The sequence below is a fragment of the Leptodactylus fuscus genome, chromosome 5, assembly GCF_031893055.1.
Source record: "Leptodactylus fuscus isolate aLepFus1 chromosome 5, aLepFus1.hap2, whole genome shotgun sequence".
Lineage (NCBI taxonomy): Eukaryota > Metazoa > Chordata > Amphibia > Anura > Leptodactylidae > Leptodactylus > Leptodactylus fuscus.
The window spans coordinates 28,312,472-28,335,554 of record NC_134269.1 but is presented as its reverse complement, the minus strand read 5'-3'; the positions used below and the strand labels follow the sequence as shown (position 1 = coordinate 28,335,554).

Genomic DNA, 23,083 nt, shown 5'->3' with positions numbered 1-23,083 from the left:
CAATAAATTTACTTTCTGTACCACATGGACCATGAGTTTTCATCTGTGGTCCCAATACATCAGACTGATGGGTGAACCTTGCAAGATTCATTTTACAAGGTTTACACCAATTTAGTTTCACCCCAAGCCAAAAGTGTTATTATACTCTGGACCTCATGTGGGTGAAGGGGGGCTCTTTCTGGGTGATATCAGGGGGCCACATGGGACTGCTGAGGCCTGGAGCACATGATGTCATGTCCTTGCGTCAAAGCGTCGTATTTGTGCATAGATCATTAGTATCAAATATCTTCAGCTCTGGGCCAAGCCCTTTAAAATATTTGGGAATATCTCCATCCTGACACATAACATGTTCCCAGCCTGATCCTGCGCGGTGTCAGATCAATGTCTGATTGTAAGGTTAATGGCAGAGAACGAATGGCTTCCCCCTTGCTGCTGTGCGGAGAGAAGATCCCGCTGCTGTTACAACCCGTGACCCTCCCAACACAACTCCCTGCCAGCTTAAGCCATAAACCAGGGTACGTGCCAGCCGTTTAGTCTTCAATGTGCACCCTACCTTGCCAGGCAGCCGCTCGAGACAAGATGAAGGAAGGCAGACGGACGATTTCTAACATCACATTAATATTTATTCAGATATGATGCTCTTCAACAAATGTATACACCGGGCACAGACGGAATGGACCACAGAGCAGACTATTGCACCAATATTCACAAACATCAAAGAAGCCCCTAGGTAAACCATCTTTAACCGGCGGGGAGAGGGCCGCCATTAAAAACACAAGATAAATTAATACAGGGACTGATGATGGGGGGAGGGGGATAAAAGCCCAACACACGGCAGGAAGGCGCATGGTGCTGAGATACACCCTCCTGGTAGGACAGGGAACCCTGACAGAAGACCAGGACAGACTAGTACCTGCATAGACTAATACAGAGGTAGGCAACAGGGGGCTGTCCGGCTGCTGGGACTTGTAGTTCACACTGACAGCTGCATGTTGTCTAGGCTAACACACGTCATGGTAAACCACGTGCACGTCACGGTACAATATATACGCACATGCCACAAGCGTGTCCGACCCCGATCGCTGCTTTACCACATGTAGCACGTCATGACTATGCGGGGTTAGCGGTAAGATTGTCTAATATGATAATATACGTTACACCTGCTCAGCGATGTGATGTCACATGACATACGGGCAGGCGCTTAACCCCTTCGTACACATGGGTGTTGACCCATTGTATCACCTGGACAAAATAAAATTCTCTTTTTAACACCTGATTTCCAATAGATAGACACATTGAGAAATGGGAACTGCTGCCCTGCTCCCTCCAAGGGGCCCCTGACAGAATGAAGGGAAGTGGAGCTGAGGAATGGAGAAGGGTCTCAGTGCTTGGAGGAGTCTCGAGGGTAGAAGTCCGCCAGGGTGCTTGCTGGGATTCTCTTGAGCATCTCCTTGGGGAAGATTCGAAGTAGCTGCCAGCCGATGTCCAACGTCTCGTACACTGTACGGTTATCATATGGACCTGAAAGGAAGGAGACCGATGTTAGGATGCATCATGGGAGTAGTATAGGTCAGGGAATGGGTCACACATAGGGAGGTCTGACACCCAGGACCCCTCCGATCAGTCGCGTTCCGGTTCTGCTTCACAGGCCACATGACATCACGTTCAATGGCGACATGGACTATTTCATCTCCATCTTGATTAAGTGAATGGGACTGAATGCCCAATTACATGTGTTTGGATGTGAGAGGCCCGTCCCAATGCTGATCTACGTGGGTCCTGGGTGTCTAAGCCGCGTCCATTGTTGGTTGATGACGTATTTAAAAGGGACAGGTCAACTGTATAAGCCTGGAAAAACCCATTTAAAGGGATTCTATAATCAAAATGCTATTTTTTCTGGGTAACACGTCAGAATAGCCTTAAAGGCTTTTCCTACCTTTAGATGTCTTTTCCGCGCTGCCGTTCGGTATAAATCCCGGTTTTCATCAGTATGCAAATGAGTTCTCTCGCAGCACTGGGGGCGGTCCCCAATGCTGCGAGAAAAATCTCCAGCACCACCTCCATCTACTTCAAGACTGGCCTCTCTGCACGTCTTCTTCCAGCGCTGGATTCAAACTTCTAGGCCTCGAGCAACCGATTGCACATGCCTGCCAGCCACAAGAAAATGGCCGCTTACAATACTGTGTAAGCGGCCATTTTCTTGTGGCCGGCGGGCATGCGCTGTCAGCTTTGCCCTAGGCCTAAAAGTTTGACCGCCAGCGCCAGAAGAAGACACGTGAAGAGGCCGTTCCTGAAGAAAATTGAGGTGGCGCTGGAGAGTTCTCTCAAAGCATTGGCTACGCCCCCAGTGCTGCGAGAGAACTCATTTGCATACCGAAGAAAACCGGGTTTTATACTGAATGGCGACGTGGAGAAGACATCTAAAGCTAGGAGAAGAATAGCCTTTCTTAAGGCTATTCCGACGTGGTACCCAGAAAAAAAAAAATGTGATTTTAATGAAAGAATCCCTTTAAGGACACAATTGCATAACAAGGCATTTACCATATACTGCCATCATGTGGTCGCTACTTAGAACTGCATAATCTATAATGCAAAAATACAAGGAAACAAAGCTATGCTCTCACCTGGATTATATGGGGTTAACAGTGGGCCACGTCAGACCCCCCTGGTGCCCTTGCTGCTCCCCATCCGTGTATACCAAAAGCTGCTATTATCCCTTAACGAGCCACTAGTTGCTAAGGTAACTGACTGCCGCCCACACACATACACATCCCCCATGTGACAGTCCTTTGCAAGCTATTTAAAGGAGGGCTGAACAGCGGGATCTGCAGTGATAACGGGTGACGGCTCAGAACCACCCGGAGCCACCCCGCTGCCAAACCGCACTTAACTCTTCCTCTGCCATCACATAGAAACATAGGTATTTTCTATGACAATGGGATGCGATGCATTCACCGACTTCGTGGCAGGGAAGACGATGCAAGGGTTATGAAGACGCTAGTTATCGCCCAGTATGAGGAGACTTGTAGTGCTACAGGTGACATAACATTCATACGGTGTCTCTGGCTTTAAAGGGGTGTCAGCGGGAGTTAAAGGGGTTGTCCAGGGAGTTTAAGGATTTTTTTGTTTGTGGGCTGGATCTGGTCCTGGGTCACGAGATCAGGACCTGCACTCTGTCCCTGGGTCGCTCTATTTTCTCCAGACTACAGTAAAGCTACCTATGAAAACAGCAGAACTTGGGTAGGAGGGGAGGGGATGAGACTCAGGTGCCATTTTCAATCACATGACCGGGTCAGAACCAGCCTAAGGTAGGGGTTATCCAGGTAGGGGAAACTACCTGGACAACCCCTTCCTTGTATGTTTGTATAAAGGTGATCTGATAGTCAGAATTTTATTTATTCCATGGTATATTTTACTGATTTACTTTTTCCTATATAACCCATTTCTGTGCCAGATCGTGAGGTCCCAGAACGTCCGGTCTGCCATGTCACACAGCTTTCCTGCACCTGCTGATGTGATTAATATGAGGCGGCTAGCAGCAATCTTGTACAAATACATCATCTGACAAAACGTAGCTCCCTCAGACTTAACCAGAGGTCTCAAGTCTCAGCCCTGTCCATTGTGCTTATGGAGCAGCCTCTTGACAGAATGGGGGTCCCAAGTGTCAAATCCCCACTGATCACGTATTGATGACGTAGGTGGAGGGGCACATTGCTATACACTTGGAACATCAGGCAAACATGGTTTATCATTTGACTAACGTATCCTTAGGACAGGTTATCTGTGATCAGTTGGGGTCTGACATCCAAGACCCCTACAGATCAGCATTCAGGTGAGTGCTGAACACAAAGCAGAGCACTGTACATATATCATAGGGGTTATGCTTGGTATTGCAACTCTGCCTCATTCACGTTAATGGGACTGAGCTGCTGTTCCATGTGACCGTACCCCCCCCCCCTTCAGACAGCTGATGATTGGGGTCCCATATGTCAGACCCCCACTGATCATGTATTGATAAGCGGTCTAAGGATAGGCCATCACTATACAAGTCCTGGAAAATCCCTTTAAGAAGGGTTCCTGGATTTCTATGAAAACATACATAATGTTTACCTCAGTGTATTCATAGAAAAAGTCAAGGTACGACTGACCGCCATACCGTCTACGCTGGAAAATACTAAATCGAGTGAAACAAATGGATCAAGTCAATCTACAGAGGACTAGCGCCATCTAGTGATCAAATGATAACTAGCAACCCCTCTGTTTATCAAGACCTCCGCACAGTATCTGAACGGTGTCCTCCAGCTGCAGAGCTTTCTCCGCACGCTGCCATCCCCCAACCACATACTGTACTACCATGACACCCTACAAATCTCTATACAATGGTAGGGGTCTCTTGTAACATACCCTATCGCTTACTCATCTACTAGACCCCCCTTCACTATTCCTGCTCAAAAGGGAGTCTAACTTACACCTTGAATTTTCAGCGGCACAGAGAGATGGCTATATACTATGTCCCTTAAGGTTGTGCCGCAGAGCTGGAGGTTTGGGGAGGCGAAGGGGACGCTGCTACATACTTGATGGTCCCTTTAAGTCTTGACGCCTTTTTGGGACGAGGTACGCAAAGTGATCAGACATGACTGACACCACTAGACCACTTTCCCTATCCCTCCTGCATCACAGTGACATACCGCTAAGAGTCTACAAGGGCTCATGGTTAGGATTCCTGGTGATGGTGATGCAAGCCTGTATACCATGGTTATGGAAGCAGACCAAGCCGCCGCCCATGTCCCCCTGGATCCCTAAGATCAATGACGTCATGCATATGGACAACCTGACATTACTACAGTCATTTTTACAAGGCCTGATACTATTGGCTGGAAATCCAGACTTCTGCAGGGTACTCTAGGCTTTTGGGTCAGACCCTCCCCCCCCACAGCCATAAAGGACCCCGCACTTCGCCCATTTTGGCACTGGCTTAGTCTCTGGCACTGGATTCCCCCTTCCTTCCCTTATACCCATCCTCTTCTCCCTTCTTCTATGTCCTTTTATAATATACAACCTTTACACCCCCCCAGTGGTGTAACTAGGAATGGCGGGGCCCCGTGGCGAACTTTTGACATGGGGCCCCCCCTCCCCAAACCGATGCCGAAGACCTCGACTGACCCCCTCCTCCGCACTCTATTATGTCCCTTAGTAAGCCCTGCACACAGTATTATCCCCAATAGTGTCCCCTGCACACACAGTATTAACCCCTATAGTGTCCAATGCACACAGTATTAACCCCTATAGTGTCCAATGCACACAATATTATTAACCCCTAGTGTCCCCTGCACACACAGTATTTACCCCTAGTGTCCCCTGCACACACAGTATTTACCCCTAGTGTCCCCTGCACACACAGTATTATTAACCCCTATAGTGTCCCCTGCACACACAGTATTATTAACCCCTATAGTGTCCAATGCACACACAGTATTAACCCCTATAGTGTCCCCTGCACACACAGTATTATTAACCCCTATAGTGTCCAATGCACACACAGTATTAACCCCTATAGTGTCCAATGTACACACAGTATTATTAACCCCTATAGTGTCCAATGCACACACAGTATTAACCCCTATAGTGTCCAATGTACACACAGTATTATTAACCCCTATAGTGTCCAATGCACACACAGTATTAACCCCTATAGTGTCCAATGCACACAGTATTATTAACCCCTATAGTGTCCAATGCACACACAGTATTATTAACCCCTATAGTGTCCAATGCACACACAGTATTAACCCCTATAGTGTCCAATGCACACAGTATTATTAACCCCTATAGTGTCCAATGCACACAGTATTATCCCCCATAGTGTCCCCTGCACACAGTATTAACCCCTATAGTGTCCCCTGCACACACAGTATTAACCCCTATAGTGTCGCCATATGTCCCACTGTGGACACCTATAAACATTTATTATACTCTGGGGTCTGAAAAGACCCCAGAGTATAATAATCGGAGACCCGGGGGATTAAAACCATTAAAAGAACAGAGACAGTTGCTTACCTGTTCCTGTCGGCTGTCCTGTCCGCTCTTGTCCAGCTTTAATGACGTCAGACGTCACATGACCCGGGAAGCTGGCCTGGGTTATGTGACGTCAGACACGAATGACGGAGGCCTGGCAGGATCGCGGAGAGGTAAGTAACACTGTTTTTTTATGTTACCTTACCCCTCCCAGTGCGCCGATCATTATACTCGGGGGTCTGCAAAGACCCCCGAGTATAATGACAGCCTCTGTGGGCCCCGCAGTGTCACTTGCCGATCCCGGCCCAGCCAGGATCGGCAAGTGAATGGGGCCCGTAACGGACTTTTAAAAAAAAAAAAAACCCGCAGCGGTAGCGGCTGTCACCGGGCCCCCTAATGGCCCGGGCCCTGTGGCAGCTGCTACTGCTGCTACCACGGTAGTTACGCCCCTGCACCCCCCCCAATCATCTCCCTCCCTACTGTTCATGTACCTGTGCATCCTAATGTGCGTTCTCTTCTGTTATATCTGCTTTTTGTAGAATTAGCAGTCTGTATGTACATTAGATAACTAGCATGGTATATACAACATGCCCGTGGCTAATACTTCAGTCTATGACACGTATCTCACATTACTACTCACCTTGGGCAATGAAATTCTTCTCAAACTTCTGCAGGAACTCCAAGTAGAGAAGATCATCTGGCGTCAGGGCTTCTTCTCCCACCACAGCCTTCATGGCTTGTACATCTTTTCCAATAGCATAACAGGCATACTGGAGAGGAACAAGGTATAGGGGTTAGGTCTCCGGCCACATGGGGCGTCTAACATTTACTCTACATTGTAAGGAGAGCACGTCTAGGGTTATGGAGGAGCCTGGAGTCATGCTGTATGGTCTAAAGGGGTATCCATCTTAAGTGATGGAATATCAATAACACCGAAGAATTGAGGGCTGCAGGTTCTGCTTGCACTGTAATGCTCCTAGATATTCAGCAGAGGAAACTCCATCACTGATGTCACTCACCCAGTGTCGGCAGTACAGAAGTTCAGCTAACTGCAGATAAAGTCTGCTCTCTATGTAAACACACAGATAACACAGAGTCCATTCTCTACAAGCATGTGCATATTATCTAAACTGCAGAAGTGTTGAGGCTTCTCCGCCCGTTTAGCAAAAGGGAAGAGGGGGGAGAAATATAGGAAGTGTTGTAACACTGAGATGGGGAAAACCCCTTTAACTGCCTGGAAAAAAGCCACTGCCAGGAGGATTTGTGCCTCAAAAATCAGCTGCAAATTCCTCAGCATGAACTGCCCCTGAGGCTGGGATCACACAACTGTTAATCAATGTCCATTGCTCTCATCCGTCAAGTGTTAGACGTAGCACGCCCCCTTCAACCTGGTGTCTATTTGTATTCACCCCAATGTAAGATCATAATCACCCAGCCAAAGTTAGAACAAGAGGTTTCTTGAAGACCTAGTTACTTTAACATCCTCATTTCTCTAAGAGCTCTCTTGTTCCTCGGGCTACATACTTTATTTCACTAGATGTAGTAACTCTTAGAACTGCAGGAAAGCTGAGGCGGGGGTGGGGGGTCAATTTAAACATGATATAGAACAGATCAGTGTGACATGAAAGACATCCTCTGCTTTCATACGCCACCAAGATCACAGTTCTATCTGTACAAATTTCCAGAGATATGAACAGTCAGGCTGGCATATTTATAGGCAGCTGAAGCCGCCTACACCAACTATTTTTACATGGCGATATCCCCCAAAGCAATACAGGTAGAGCAGCCATCTAGGTGTCATATGAAAGCTAAGAATCTCAATTTTCTCAATTCTCTCCAGCCTCAGCTTCCCTGCACGGTACAAGAGCCCGCACACCTGTACTCCAGTCAAAAGCAGTGTACAGATCTCAATAGGGAAAGAATTGGAGAAATCCTGCATTTCTTTATAGGAGCCAAAATTCAGCAAACGTTGCCCAAAAGTTTAGTTCTGCGTTATGATAGTCTGAACAGAGGTTAGGGCAGGCGTGCCAGTAACTCACCAGCTGGTTAGACACATCTGAATGATCGACCCTGGTCATTCCTTCGCCAATAGCAGACTTCATCAGACGGGACAGCGAGGGCAGCACATTAATGGGAGGATAGATCTGTGGATGACAGGTATAATAATGCCATGAGGTCTATGCTAGAACATGAACATATAGTTCTGGCCCTCATAGATCCGTCACCGACCTGTCTGTTATGTAGCTGCCTGTCTACATAGATCTGCCCCTCTGTGATGTATCCTGTCAAGTCAGGGATGGGATGAGTAATGTCTGCAAGAAACCAGAATCCATAAGATGATACATCCCACTCATGTGTGTGTATATATATATATATTATATATATATATATATATATATATATATATATATATATATATATATATGCTATATCAGTGTACGGACAAACACTGACCATCATTAGGCATAGTGAGGATAGGAATCTGTGTGATGGAGCCGTTCCTGCCTTCCACTCTGCCCGCTCGCTCATATATGGTGGCCAAATCCGTGTACATGTAACCTGGGAATCCTCTTCTACCGGGCACCTCCTCTCGAGCTGCTGACACCTGGTGGACAACAAGATTTAGGTTCATGAAGTTGCAAGAAATCCCAAAAATGGAGCAATTCCCCTTATCAAAAATATACATGGACCCCGAAGTTCAGTGATACCACTTGTATGGCGCCACAGATCTTACCTCTCTCAAGGCTTCAGCATAGGAGCTCATGTCAGTCAGGATGACCAGCACGTGTTTCTCACACTGGTAGGCCAAGAACTCGGCGGTGGTGAGGGCCAGGCGAGGAGTGATGATACGCTCAATGCTGCGGGGGGGACAAAGCACGGCTAGTCAGATACTGAGGGTACAGCGGGCAGGAAATAATCAATGGGGGCACCACTAAGTACATATTGTCCATCGTACTGTACTTACGTGGGGTCGTTGGCCAAGTTCAAGAAGAGACACACATTGTCCATAGATCCGTTCTCTTCAAAATCTGACTTGAAGAAGCGGGCAGTCTCCATGTTCACCTACAGAATGAGGAGAATGTACATGAGGCGGACGTAGAGGGAACTGAAAAACTGCATTGTGGGTGACACAAAATGGGGCATGAGCTGCTGTGACACTACAACTCCCAGCATGCTCCATTCACTTACATGGGAATTCCAAGAACAGCAGAGCAAATATGTCTGAAGGTATAAGGGAGCAATACATGTGGTGTATGGGACAGATATAGTACAAGTTGTCAGTCTATACCCAACAAAACCATGCCCCTTCAGCCTGTCGGGGGAGTTTATGTAGGGATCCCCTTTGACTGTAGAGGAAACCATGAAAGAAACTGAAAGCAGTAAAGGGTCAACCAGTACCTAGTACAAACCAAAATACCGGTACACCAATGCCTGGAACACTCCCTTGTCACTTAAGTCTCCATTCTACTTTTACCACTGTACCATCCTCATGCTTAGAGGGGATACAGGATCCCAAACCGGCTCGAAAACCCCTTTAATAAGGGTTCAACTAATTATAAACTCATTGACATATCAATTTAGGAAATGGAGTTAATCAGGGAGGGTCCTCATCTCTTGACAGAGTTTAACTTTCTCTGAAGGACCATCCTGCATTACATAGACAAGCCACTGATCTGATAGGACGCCATGTAATGCTTTATATTCACTGTGGTTGCGGCTTGGATTAGAAGTGACTGCTGAGTGTCCAGTGGTCAGCGGATTGTCAACTCTTACAAATTAGGATTGTTCAAAGTGTAAAACCCCTTTAAAGGGGTATTCCAATGTCCCTTGCTCACCAGTCTTCACTGCTGCAAAGACTTCTTTCTTTCTGGTTTTCCACCTCAATTGGTGGGCGGGGTTTCATATGCAAAGCCATACTGTCCAACTACCTCCAATTAAACTCCGCCACCAATTTAGTGTGTAGCTCCACCCACCACATAGCATGATCCTATGGGACGACTGAAGGGCCTGTGATGTCATCAAAGGTCCTATAACACTTGGATTTAGCTTGTTCTATATAGAGTCGGCTAAATCCTAGTGGGCTAAGGGACCAGGTCCTTTAGCCCACTAGGATTTAGACTTTTATATAAGAAAGCAGCACTCATTTCCCCCCTCCTTTATCTGAGAGCAGGAAGCTAGGTCACGTGTGGTGCAGACACAGGAACAGCTACAGACACAGGCTCCCTCCTGTGCACTTAGCCCCTCCTCCCTGAGAGCAAGCAGCTACATCACTTGACATTTGAGCAGATAATCCCAAGGGCCATAGAAACACAGTGTCAACAATGAAGTGAATAAATTAAGATAATGGACAAACAAAGCAGTTTTGCTGAAGCAGTGTATTTAGGAAAAGTCTTAAATCCACATTAACAAGCGGTATAGATAGGATCCTTGTTATGGGACAATCCCTTTAACCCCTTATCCACGAACATGCACAAGATAGTGAGGCAGAGTCCGCCAAAACATGACATACAATTATATTGGTATCAAAATCACTTAATCGTGATGCAAAAAATAATGCTGTAAAAACAAAAAAAAAAAACACAACACTCTGCAAAAAACACTATAGAAGTCCGTGTACAATCTATCACACACTTACCCCCATAGCAGCAAACACAATGGCAAAGTTATCCTCACTGTAATCCATGACGTCTTTGGATTTCTTTACTAGACCGGCCTGACGACAGATCTGTGCTGCAATCTGACAGGAGGAGACAAGACCAGGTGTGAATGGGCACAGAGGTACATGAGCATCCTACACATCCGTACTATATGTCCTATAAACACAATGATCTCTGCCGGGCATACATCTGCAGCTCATGTCATTCAGAAGTGCACTACTTGGCAAGTAGAAAAATAAAATAGGAAATGGAAAGGAAATAGTGCATGTCCTTCCGTCCCAGGATAGGAGATAAGTGTCAGAGTGTTGGGGGTCTGACCTCCAGGGCTCTCAGTGAAGAGCTGAACAGAGGACCAGAGTTCTCCTTAAAGCCTCCTCCTCGTGAATGGAGGGCCAGCACTCTGCAGCAGAGATTGCAGCCCCAGCAGCCCCATAGCAATGAATGGAGCACCAGTCATGCAAACTCAGTGGCGCTCCATTCACAAACAGGCTTTATGTCCCCCGTCCTCTGCATTACCGGGAGCCCTGGCAATTGGACCGTCATTGATATGATACTTCTCCCCATTCACAGGTTAAGGCATAAGTTATCCCAATGGCACAACTCCTTCAAGCCATAGTGTTCAGCTCACCTCATTATGGGGAAGACCAGCAGCGGAGAAGATGGGGATTTTCTGCCCACGGGCAATACTGTTCATGCCATCGATGGCAGATATGCCCGTCTGGATCATTTCCTCAGGGTAAATTCTGCACTGAGGATTAATGGGCTGCCCTGTAGGGACCACCGCAAAGTAGTAACCGATTAGGATAGGAACACTCGTGCATACATGGGGCAACTAAAGTTTTTTTCTAGGGTCTTCCAACTCACCCATGATGTCCAGGTAATCTTCAGCCAGTACAGTAGGCCCGCGGTCAATGGGCTTCCCTGAGCCGTTGAATACACGACCTGGAAAAACAGAACAGAAATACTAAGCAAATAGTAGAATAATATTCTGTCCACATCCTGGAATGGATGACACACACTGTATACAGACCTAGAATTTGTAAAAGGAATATTTATAATATTGTGAACATTCGCTTTGTGATTTCAAGGCTACGCACAATAGGGCTGATACCCAAAGGGAATGGCCGCTGTGTTACACTACTCGTATAACCATGAGGACCATTAGTTTTACAGTTGCTACATCTGTATGTAGGAAACCGGGCGCTCACATACCCAGCATGTCCTCAGACACAGGGGTCCTCAGGATATCTCCAGAAAATTCACATGAGGTCTTCTTGGCGTCTATACCTGACGTTCCCTCAAATACCTGCAGGAGGAAAACAGGAGGAAGACATTATAGGAGGAGAACGGATAACAGTCTATGCCCAACGTGTGCAGATTACAGCGGTCGTGCAGATCAAGGTACTGGACAGTGTCTGGCGTGCAGGTCAATGTCAGATCAGTGGGGGTCTGACTTTTGGCACCCCTGCCATTCAGCTGCTTGAAGGGGATGGGGCATTTGTGCGTTTACAATAGAAAAAATGGAAGATTTACGGCCCAACAGCAGCATGTACTTAGATCAACAAGTAGTTCAGATGGTGCACGAAACATAAACCTCCTGGTCAGGCAGAATAAGCAAAGAAAAATTCTACATCCAGCACCAACTATGAGCTTCGAAATTCTATATTAAAAGTTATGTGTTAAGTTATAGACACGTGTTAAGTTTAGTTTTTCTATTTGTTTTTTAGCTGAAGTCTTGTATATTTATGGAATTTTTTTTTCTTTATTAAAAGTTACGTTTTATAGAATTTTGAAATTCATTGTTGGTGCTGGATGTACAATTTTTCTTTACCTTGATCTGCCTTCATACACGGCGTACATTTAGTAGCGTTGGTGCGGGGTAATGGAACTTCATCCCGTTCAAGTAAATGTCAAAAAGTACCGTATATAATCGAGTATAAGCCGACCCGAATATAAGCCGAGGCCCCTAATTTTATCACAAAAAACTGGGAAAACTTATTGACTCGAGTATAAGCCGAGGGGGGGAAATGCAGCAGCTACTGGGAAATTTCAAAAATTAAAATGGTTTTTGGGTGCAGTAGTTGATGGGTGCTGGGGAAGGGGAGGGGGTGTTTTGGTTGTCTGTCTGCCCCTTCCCTGAGCTTGAGGACTGGGGTTTTTTCTTCCCCCACATGGAATTCAGTCTGGCTGAATATAGGGGATCTGCAGTGCTCCTATTAACCCCTTCCTGACGGAACAGGAGCACTGCAGATCCCCTATATTCAGTAGACCGGGCACTGTTAGACACAGGGATACCTAATGTGTTTGTGTGTCACAGTCATTTTCTACTTTTATATGTATTCTAGGGAAAGGAGGGATTTACAACTTTTATTTACTTTATTTTTTTAAAAGTTTTTTTTTTTTTTTCCACTACTTTATGGGAGATTCTATTGCGGCTGGTCATAGATGGTGGATTACTCCTCTCGGTGCATTGTTAGATTATTTGAGGGAACGTTCACTTACCTGTACCACCGCCTTAGAGCCGCTGACCTCCAGCACTTGTCCGCTCCTCTTGGTGCCATCAGGGAGAGTCAAGTAGACAATCTCTGAATACCTGGGGAACTGAGACACAGGAACGACACATCAGCCAAAGCAAGACCAGAGCATGAGGGCGAAAAACGATCCATAACAGTAGTGTAACAACATCCTATATCTCATGATAAAGGCCTAAACACAGGACATTTTTGGACGTTTTTACATCCAGCAATGTACAGTTATCAGATACAGCAGGTCTAACTGTGCCAGTGCATTGTGGGAGTTCAGAAAAGCTGTTGAAGGTATCCAATTAACTTGCTGACTGTTTCCAATAAGACCCAAGGATCGGTTACCAATATGTCAGACCCACCAACCAATATACCCATCCACTCCTCTCGTCTGCAAATTGAACATGCTGTGTAATGTGACCGGTTCTCTAGAAATGCCAAATTCTGCTGAAATCTTCTGCCACCCATGACCTGACCAAGTGCACAGAGCTCCTTATACAAGATACAAGTCCCAGATGTCCGTACCTTGACATTGTCCAAGATAACCAGAGGTCCATTGACTCCAGATACCGTCCGATAAGCTGCAAAACAAGGACAGGCAGGTGAATGAATAAAGAATATAGAAGTATATCAATGACATATTACAGAGGTGACCCCACAAACACAGCCCGGGTCAGGGATGAGGATATGATGACCGTATTGTGATTTCATTTAATGTTCTGGGTAGGAAAAACCTGTGGTTAAAGCAGTATTGTATGACTATATTAGGCTACACATCCTCTTCTCTGGCTAGTGGCACTTGGCCATGCATAGCTCAGCCCCATTCAAATGAATTGGATGAGCCACAATACAATGAATGGTGCCATGTTTGGTAAGTAATATAGGGGCCACAGGAATCAATATCATCTCTCCCAACATACAGTATACCTGACTTTAGCTATACCGTCCCATGTTAGAGCAATGCTGCCCTCTATTGGCACCATGGCTAAAATCAAGCACCTATTAAAACAGCATGAAGATGGTGCAAGTAGTGTCCGATCTCCCATGGAAGATTTGGGTTCAATATTTGGTTAGGTTTGACACCTGAAACCTTAAAATGGACGACCACCACTTACCAAAGTAAAATCTATTCATCTCAATGCTATAAGGAATTATGAAATGTCTTTGGAAATCTTTATCCATGTCACCCATAAAGAGAGGCAACCCACAGGCTGTTCTATGGGACATCAATGGGTCATTCTCACAACGAGGGTCGTTCTCCAGTCAAGTGACATCAGTGTGCTGTGTACGAGGACACAATACCATAACGTCACAATCCATGGCATTGTCCTACATGAGCCCAGAACCCCAGAGAACATCTAATGAGGGATCCCGGGCAGTAATTATAGATGGCCGCGGCCTGTCATCTACCACACGGCCGATGCACAATGGATTTATTCACCACACAGTCGCTCATTTTCGGAGTATTTTCCAGGCACATGACGGGAGGTAAAGTTTTTCGCTATTTCCATCAGCGTTAGAGTTCTGAAGACTAATAGTGACACCTAGTGGCCAAAAAAGTAAAAATGGTCTCCCACTAGAATTGCTGTAAGGTTAGATCAGACTGGGGTCCAATGGCAATCTAATGTACGAGGAAATACAGAGTGACCTCAGCTGTCGCCAGAGGAAGGCATCGGGCATGGTGGATGCGGAGCCTTGGCAGGGCCTGCAAAACTAACCAAATGCTCTGCGGACAGTCTGTGCATGTCCAACTTAAAGGGGTTGTTCACAATTTAGGTTTTTACGGCCAATCGGCCCCTACACAAATCAGGCACAAATCATCTGCATCAGAATCTGTGTCACAGTGTCCGACAAATCAACTTTTTCGTCTAGCAATTTCAATGACAAAACAATGGAACCCCGACGGACCCCATTATAGTCAATTTGGTCTGTCAGGCTCCATAAGTATTCACTATTTCAGGGGTTTGCCTGTCCGTTGCCATCGCACACTCCGATGCAGAAGTGAACTTTGTCTCCGTTATATGGGGCCACGTCAACCGCTGTACTTAAAGTCAAAGGTAATCAAACCTGCGTACCAGTGCGTGGCCACTATACAGGGCATGGAGTCATCTGATTTAGCCCCCGTGTTGTGTCCATTTGCAATTTGCGAGATTTTATATGGGACACCATGTACTGTCCGTGGGTGTCCTTAAGTGTCCGTTTGCAAAGATGTCCGATTTTTCAAGCAGACAGGAAAATCCTACATGTACGATTTTGCTGTCCGCTTGAAAAATCGGCCATCTTTGTAAACGGACACTCAAGGACAGACACGGACAATAAAGGACACTACATGATGTCCCATTTAAAACAAAGCAAATTGCAAACGGATGCAGCTAGTGTCCGATGCTAAAATCTTGCTTGGACATTAGCATCGGACACTGACGCTAGTGCAAACCCAGCTTAAGAAAGCAGCCATTTTTTCTTTATCTTATAGTGGCATCTGATAGGTTTGGTAAAAACTATGAAAGCCTGCAAGTGTGGACGCAAGTTATGTGCCTGTAATTTGTTGAGGTCGGCGGGTGGTGACACCCCTGTAGCCATGCTTTATGCCAGAAGGACGTGCTAAATCGTGTTGTGCATCCCTAGAATGCCAGTTTGGTGACACATTGCAGCAGATCTCGCCCATTGACTTCTATGCCCTGGGACTGTTCTCATCACCCGACTCTCATGGTGTGATATCGGTGCAGGCGTCCACCACCAGTTTGTGTAGCAGTAATATTAAAGGGTTTTCCAAGCATTAGAAATAGGATTTACCCAAAATTATTTTTTTAAAAAAACAACCATACACATGCGCGCATAAAGAAACCATAGATGCCGCCTGTAGTGTAAGCTCCTGAATAGTGAGTGTCAGGAATTCTGCACCCACATGTAACCTGCGCCTGGTGTTTCACAGCCCACTGCCCAAGTGTTATTTGGGAGTGTATTACTTATGCAAACTTGGGGGGAGGGGAGAAGACTACAGTACATCAATCTGCTAGTGGCTCAGACAGGAGGAACAGATTACATCTTAAAGGCGATTCCCATTGTGTATATTGGCATATAACAAGGATATCACTTTATGACTATTGGAACACCCATCCATCCATCCCGCACATGAACAGGGCGCTACTATAGCGGTGTCCCCTGAATAGCAGTAACCAGTGACATAACTATGCAAGGAACCACAGCACTGGGTCCGGATGCAATTCCCTGCACAGCCAGATGGTCAGGAGCGGCGCTGTGATGGGAAAACTTAGACGAGGAGTCAGCACTGCCGCCCTATCATCATCAGGATAAGTTAATAAGGGTCTGACATCAGAGATGCCCAACATCTTATTGACGTGCCATATCTTTATAGAATACCCCTTTAGCATTGAATACCTACATTTAGGAACCCAAGCCCTCAACCAAAGGTGAGGGAGGAGGAAAGTAGAGCCAGCTCTGGGTACTTTGGGTAACCCCATGACACTGCAGCAGGAGTGACAGAGCTGTCACTGACTAAGGGAGCATTCACACGGAGTAACGCCGGCCGTAATTTGTGCTTATTTTTACTGGCGTAGAAATGCGAGGGTCGCGTTTACGTGAGCAAAAAACGCCGCGTATACGCTCATAGTAAAAAAAACGCAGCGTAAACGTGACCCTTGCATTTCCACGCCTGTAAAAATAAGCACAAGTTACGGCCGGCGTTACTCCGTGTGAATGCTCCCTTAGGCTGTCATGTGCGTCCATCACCTGAGAAACAAACCCCACAGGGGTAGAAATACTTACCCAAACAGAATCTGTCATGAACCGCCCCAAAGGCTCAGCACTGGGCATTAATGTGTATCAGTGCACCCGGAGTGCTCCTTTAGGCTTCATGCACTCATCCAAGTGTGCCATCCGATGGTCCATTCCATTCCGATGAATATAAGACAGGTCCTATCCTGCTAAATTTCCTGGAACAGTAGGGATCAGAAGCCCCCCTAGAGGAGAGGGCAGTGACATCCGAGTGCATTCCATTACACTGCAAAATTCAACTCAACTCAAATGCACACTCAGTGGAGTGCATGAGGTCTTAAAGTTCCACAATGAGTGGTACATAGCATACAAGTGCTATTTTGCAGGACAATTATTGATGGCTGTGGCCCCCTCACTGCTTAGCAAGCACAGCGCCGTACACTGCATAGTGGCTACACTTGGTATTGCAGCTCAGTCTCAATCATCTGAATAGGACTCTAGTGGGCATGTGACTAATAGGCATGATGCCGGACTAAAGGAAGCTTTAGATTAGTTTCTGAAAATTGCTTTATTTCTCAGTACAAGTCAGTGGTTTTTGTAAGCAAATCTCAGAAAGGGGAAGGCGGCCATAAGTGACCAGGTTCTGCTCTTCCTCTTCACCATGCTGCGCCCGGCACATTGTACAGTCATCCTCTCCTCTACTGATCAGGTCTCAGTTCCTCTTCTCTGGCCATACACGAAATCCTCAATATTCCAGGAAGCTGGTCACAGGACAGCGATAACCCGACGTCCCGTCACAGGCGCTGCACCATGTCTAGAGGATCTTCTAAAACTGAACAGTAATATATGCAAGTGTCTACTATATGGGGATCACAAGAATCCCTCAAGTCATGTCCTGCGAGTCCAGGAAAAGTGAGACGACCCATTATGGGTCTGTCCACACCACAGCGGCATACACTGACTGTGCAGATTTATAATACGCAGCGCAGTTCAGTTTACAATGGATTTATTCTGCAGGGTAATGTAGTAGACTATAGATTATCCACAGCAAAAAATCCATAGTGCGACCTCTACATCTGGGGTCATGTAGCATTAAGCCAATAGGTCAGCTATGTCAAAGCTGCTCGCTCTCAAAAACAGTGCCACGCCTATTCACAGGTTACGTGTGGTATTGCAGCTGAGCTCTACTCATTCCAATACAACTGAGCTGCAATAACAGTTCCTGTACAACCCATGGAAAGGTGGGCCCCTGTTTTAGAAAGAAAGCAGCCATGTCTTTGTAAACCTTGACAACCTTTCAAGAATCAAGGCTTAGAGGGACAGTCCAATTTGGAACTATAAAAGTACCCCTGACCATTCACTGTGACTAGAAAGATTTCTGATATTACCGGACATAAGGGTGAGTCCCAACAATCTCTAATATGTCAAGACAAGTGCAGCATCCCCTTCAAGGCACTGTTCATCAGTCTGTTTCGGGGGGCAGCAGTTGGACCCTTACCAAACCATTATTGCATATTAGTGGAATTGGGATAGGTCGTGGTAGGGAACTGGTTTGTCAAGTTGATAATATATGAGATAACAACGAGAAGGGGGGGTGATGGCTGAGCTTCCCCACCTTTGGACATGAGCAGAGAGCAGTTACAAAGAGCACAAGTCTCTGGAGAAGCTGTCCTATATCATACAGAACCCCACTGATGTGAACGGGCACCATGTAACACTTAGGCCTGGTTCACATCTGCGTTCGGGCCATTCCGCTCCCCTACACACATGAAATATGCAGAGAGAAGTCCTACAAGCAGCACTTATCTGCATTTTTCATGCAGAACCCATATGGATCCCATTATAGTCTAAGGGGTCCACTGGTTTCCACTTTTTTTTTTTTTTAGGCAGATGGTTTCTGTTCGGGGCCCCCCCCAAGTGGACTCTGAATCGAAATCCGAATGAAGCTGTGATCCGGGCCTAAAAGGGACTTTCCTGACCCAAACTGAGTTCTTCTTCACAGGATAGGTCCTCGGTATGATCAGTCAGGGTCCAACATCCAGCCCACTCCTGTAGATCGGCTGTTCTAGCAGCACCTGGGTGCTTACAGTGGTCGGGCAGGAGGTGCAGCACTGCTACAATACAAGGAACAGGAGTGCTGCATCCACTGCAGCCCCGACCACTGCACCAACACTCCTATTACTTCAATATAAGCGGTACTGCATGTGCCTCATCTATTCACTGGCACCAGGAAGCTGCTACAAAAGGTATTCTGTGTACCCTGACCCCAACAGATCACATCCCAATGAGCTATCCTGTGGACTAAAACTCAATCTGGGTCTACAATTTTTTTCAAACCGATGGCCAATGGTTTTAGTGTGGTGGAGGATCAACATTTCTTCATATGTAATCTTTTTTTAATGAAGAAGTCAAGTAGTGATAGCTGCTGAAAGGTGGACAGATCAGGTGAATAAAGGGTTAAATACTAGTCAATGGTTAGTCATGAGGCAAGTGGAAAGCTGGGTGACAACCAACATGGCCGTAGTTAGAGCAACCACCAGAGGAGTCACTAAGATACTCCGGGGTCCGTCCTAAGTCTGCTCGGTTACATAATACAGACATGGGGAATCCCTCACTGCCAGACTATACAGACATCTAGAACCCTGGGAAAGCTGGGTGACCAGATACTACAATCCCTACTTGTTTATGCATGTGGAAATTAAGTCCTGTCAATATGGGAACAAAAAAAATGTATAATTACTTTGCCACTCAGGAGTCTGGAAAAGCTGGGTGCAGCAATAATTCTGGAAATTCACATTAGTTTCAACATCATTGCATAAGACGTTATACACAGATTGCGGCAGAGTCGCCACTTAAAAAAGTGCAAACGTTTTTTGCCATTTCGAAAAGAAAAAACAAAAAATGCAATGTATGAATACAGTCTTCGTTTTGCAGGTGAAATTACTCTGCACTCCTAGAAGGTTCTGACATTTAGGAACCTGGAAAAGCTGGGTGACAACCAAGCAAGCTTATCTTATATGGGTCATCCTCCATAAATCACAAATGTGTCCAGTTAAGCAACCAGGAACTTTCAGATGTCTGGGAAAGCAGAGTGAGGACAACCGTGGATACTTCACATGATAAAGGAAGACGATACAATGTTGCGAGTTAATATAAATATTGATCATCTAGGAGATAGATCATATAATATAAATAACTAATAAAGCAACATTGTAACATTGTCACATAGGAGGATAAACCTCACAGGACTCTGCAGCATCTCCAGGCAGGAATGAGGACGTATGGGGGAGGGGGGAGCCTATAGGTCACATGATGGGAAGACATGTGATGTATCGGATCACATGACAGAATGAATTGCCTCATTCAGCTATATGCTTCATACATTCCATTTATAATGTCACATCTATGGCACTTGCAATAATCTGTATACAATCTGTGTTTTACCTGATCCTCATTTATGAGCCCTGTACACACACAGATCTGTATACACATACAACAGGCACTTGTTACTTTGCGTTGTCACTGAAAACAGCAATAAACGGGCGCTGGAGGCCATAACATCTTACCAATGCCAAGTATAGCCAGAACAGGACAGTAATAACGGAGTATCCACACTGTGGTATCTGACCTGTGTCACTCCAGCTGTCACTGCATGCTGGGATTTGTAGTCTTCCAATACAGATGGAGGACAAGGACCATGGCAGGAAGGGAACGTTATAGGGATCATAATAACAGGTGTAAGTGTCAAAGTACAGAGCGTTTACCACTGTGTATCAGCCTCTATAGGCAGTATACAGGGGCTGGTTACTATGCACAAGCAGGATATAGACATCTTTTAGGGGGTGCACAGTATAAGGGGGGAGGGGCGGTCAACTAATCTAAGGAAGAACCAAGACTAGAGACCCAGGATCTCCCCCGTCTAGAGGAACCAGCACCAAGAACCCCCCCATCATAGGAGCTAGCACCAGGACTGCACACTAAAGAGACCAGGACCATAAAGAGGAAGCAGGACCCTAAATCCCAGGGAACACCAAGGAAGCACCAAGACCCCTTCCATCATAGGAGCTAGCACCAGGGACTCCCAAGGAGGAACCAGAACCCCCACCACCAGGGGAAGCTGCACCCAGAGGATCAGCACCAGATCACTAGGACCCTGCCACCTAGACAAATCAATAGCAAGACCCCCAACCCCCTATCATAGGAGTCATCACCAGGACCCCCCAGTAAACAGATCACCCAGAGCAGCTGCAACACTAGACCAGTCTAACAGGCTCTTAAAGGGATTTCCCACTGATCCCCTTATTAGCATCACTGCAGTGATCGTCCCCAACCCTGGTCACATGACCACATCCCCCCCACCCCGTGACTCACTCAGCCTGGGCTGGGACAGGTAGTCTCTGCTGACCGCCTGGACGTGCTCCCGGGCCGCCGGCACCGCAGGGTTCCCGAGTCCTCCCCGGCTCCCGGTGTCTCCTCCGCGCATCACTCTCACCGCCATCTTCTCTGCAGCGTATCGGACACTGGCCAGGGATCGCGTAACCGCAGCTTCTTAATATCTCCGTGACGTCAGCACGTACACCGCCACGCATGTCACCACGGACCGGATAAGAGGGGCGTGGCTATGCGTTCCAACGTCACGTCTAATAGTAAAACCTGGGTGGAGGGGGGGGAAGGGGTGAAGAGCTGGAGAATGGAGGGGCAAGGGGGTGTAGAAGTGGAGGGGGTGTGAGAAAACACCTTCATAGAGGGGGGGAGTGGTGGTGACAGCACACAGGGGGCTAGAGGGGATGTCAGGGGAAGAGCAGTGGGACAACTTCCGGTGGCTTCACAATTGGGGTGTAGAAAGATGGCCGACTTCCGGTCTAGGGTCTTGTCCTTGGTGCTGATATTGTGGGTTTGTTTTTGTAGGTCTGGGATTGATAAAAGTTAATAAACCATCTATATAAGAACCTGGGATCACGTTACACACACACACACACACACACACACACATATATATATATATATATATATATATATATATATATATGAATAACATATTATATGCACTGTTTTTCTTACTGTATATATGCGGCTTTAGTTACATATCAACCTTTTGTACAATTATTTTCTGGTATCAATTGGTTGCAAGTTGCAATATACTTGCAGCCGTCGCAGTGGTGGTCTATATGTCACAACACAACCAGATTCACAGTTACTGCTTGTTCCGGTGCAATATTACAATCCTTATGTGAGTCCAGTGGCTGTATAGGATATATGTCATGCTTATATGTGTAAGGTTTTATAGTAATCCTTCCAAATATCTATGTATCCTATATACACATATAGATAAGATACAGGTGGAGAGCTGACTTTAGTGCAGTGCATAACATCTTATACACTGAAATACCAGTATCATGAATTACTTTGTCTTGAGAGGGTTGTCTCATATAAAAACCCCTGTACAATTTGTAGGGTTCAAATACAGACAGAAAGATACATTACAAAGAACGTCATTTCACACAATGGGACTGAGGGCGCTGCTCGCAAGAGCTTACAATCTATGAGGTAGAGGGGGTGACACAAGAGGTAGCAGGGGCGGTATTGCTTATGCAGAGGTCAGACAATGTTGTAATAGAGGTGACTGTCATTACATAAACATAAGACTTTATGAGCCGTCACCAGTCGTGTCCTGTAACATGTGGATGGAGCTTGGACCTATAAAGTTAGCCTGAGATGGCCTCATATCATGCGGGGTAATGTGGGAGCGGGGACAGAGGAGATTTAAATTTTGGGGATTCTAATTATAGTACAGAAGTGTTTACGTTAGAAATTGTGATAGTCCTGTCTGAAAAGATGCGTCTTTAGTTTGCGCTTGAAGCTGTAGAAATTGGGAGTTAATCTGATTGTCCGGGGTATTAATCTGATTGTCCGGGGTAGAGCATTCCAGAGAAGTGGTGCAGCTCGGGAGAAGTCTTGTATACGAGCGTGGGAGGTTCTGATAATAGAGGATGTACACTCACCGGCCACTTTATTAGGTACACCTATCCAACTGCTCGTTAACACTTAATTTCTAATCAGCCAATCACATGGCGGCAACTCAGTGCATTTAGGCATGTAGACATGGTCAAGACAATCTCCTGCAGTTCAAACCGAGCATCAGTATGGGGAAGA

General features: G+C 46.2%; 1 protein-coding gene across 1 annotated transcript; it reads right to left on the bottom strand.

Moving 5' to 3' along the window:
• Positions 1 to 601: 601 nt before the first annotated feature.
• ATP6V1B2 (ATPase H+ transporting V1 subunit B2) lies at positions 602 to 21,511 on the bottom strand. The gene is made up of 14 exons (XM_075272717.1): positions 21,302 to 21,511; positions 13,721 to 13,776; positions 13,176 to 13,274; positions 11,886 to 11,979; positions 11,538 to 11,615; positions 11,302 to 11,441; positions 10,652 to 10,753; positions 8,981 to 9,078; positions 8,750 to 8,873; positions 8,470 to 8,620; positions 8,245 to 8,327; positions 8,055 to 8,159; positions 6,656 to 6,785; positions 602 to 1,521 (listed from the first exon to the last, which is right to left on the bottom strand). Exons 1-14 carry the CDS (start codon positions 21,426 to 21,428, stop codon positions 1,382 to 1,384), a joined length of 1,527 nt encoding a protein of 508 aa, XP_075128818.1. The 5' UTR covers positions 21,429 to 21,511; the 3' UTR covers positions 602 to 1,381.
• Between the last annotated feature and the right edge of the window lie 1,572 nt (positions 21,512 to 23,083).

Bases quoted from the DNA above. Each gene is read 5' to 3' on its own strand.
- ATP6V1B2 (XM_075272717.1), bottom strand. From the start codon at position 21,428: ATGGCGGTGAGAGTGATGCGCGGAGGAGACACCGGGAGCCGGGGAGGA. The intron at 8,621-8,749 runs GTAAGATCTGTG...GTTGTCCACCAG, and splicing joins ATGCTGAAGCCTTGAGAGAG to GTGTCAGCAGCTCGAGAGGA. The intron at 8,160-8,244 runs GTCGGTGACGGA...TGTCATCCACAG, and splicing joins GGCAGCTACATAACAGACAG to ATCTATCCTCCCATTAATGT.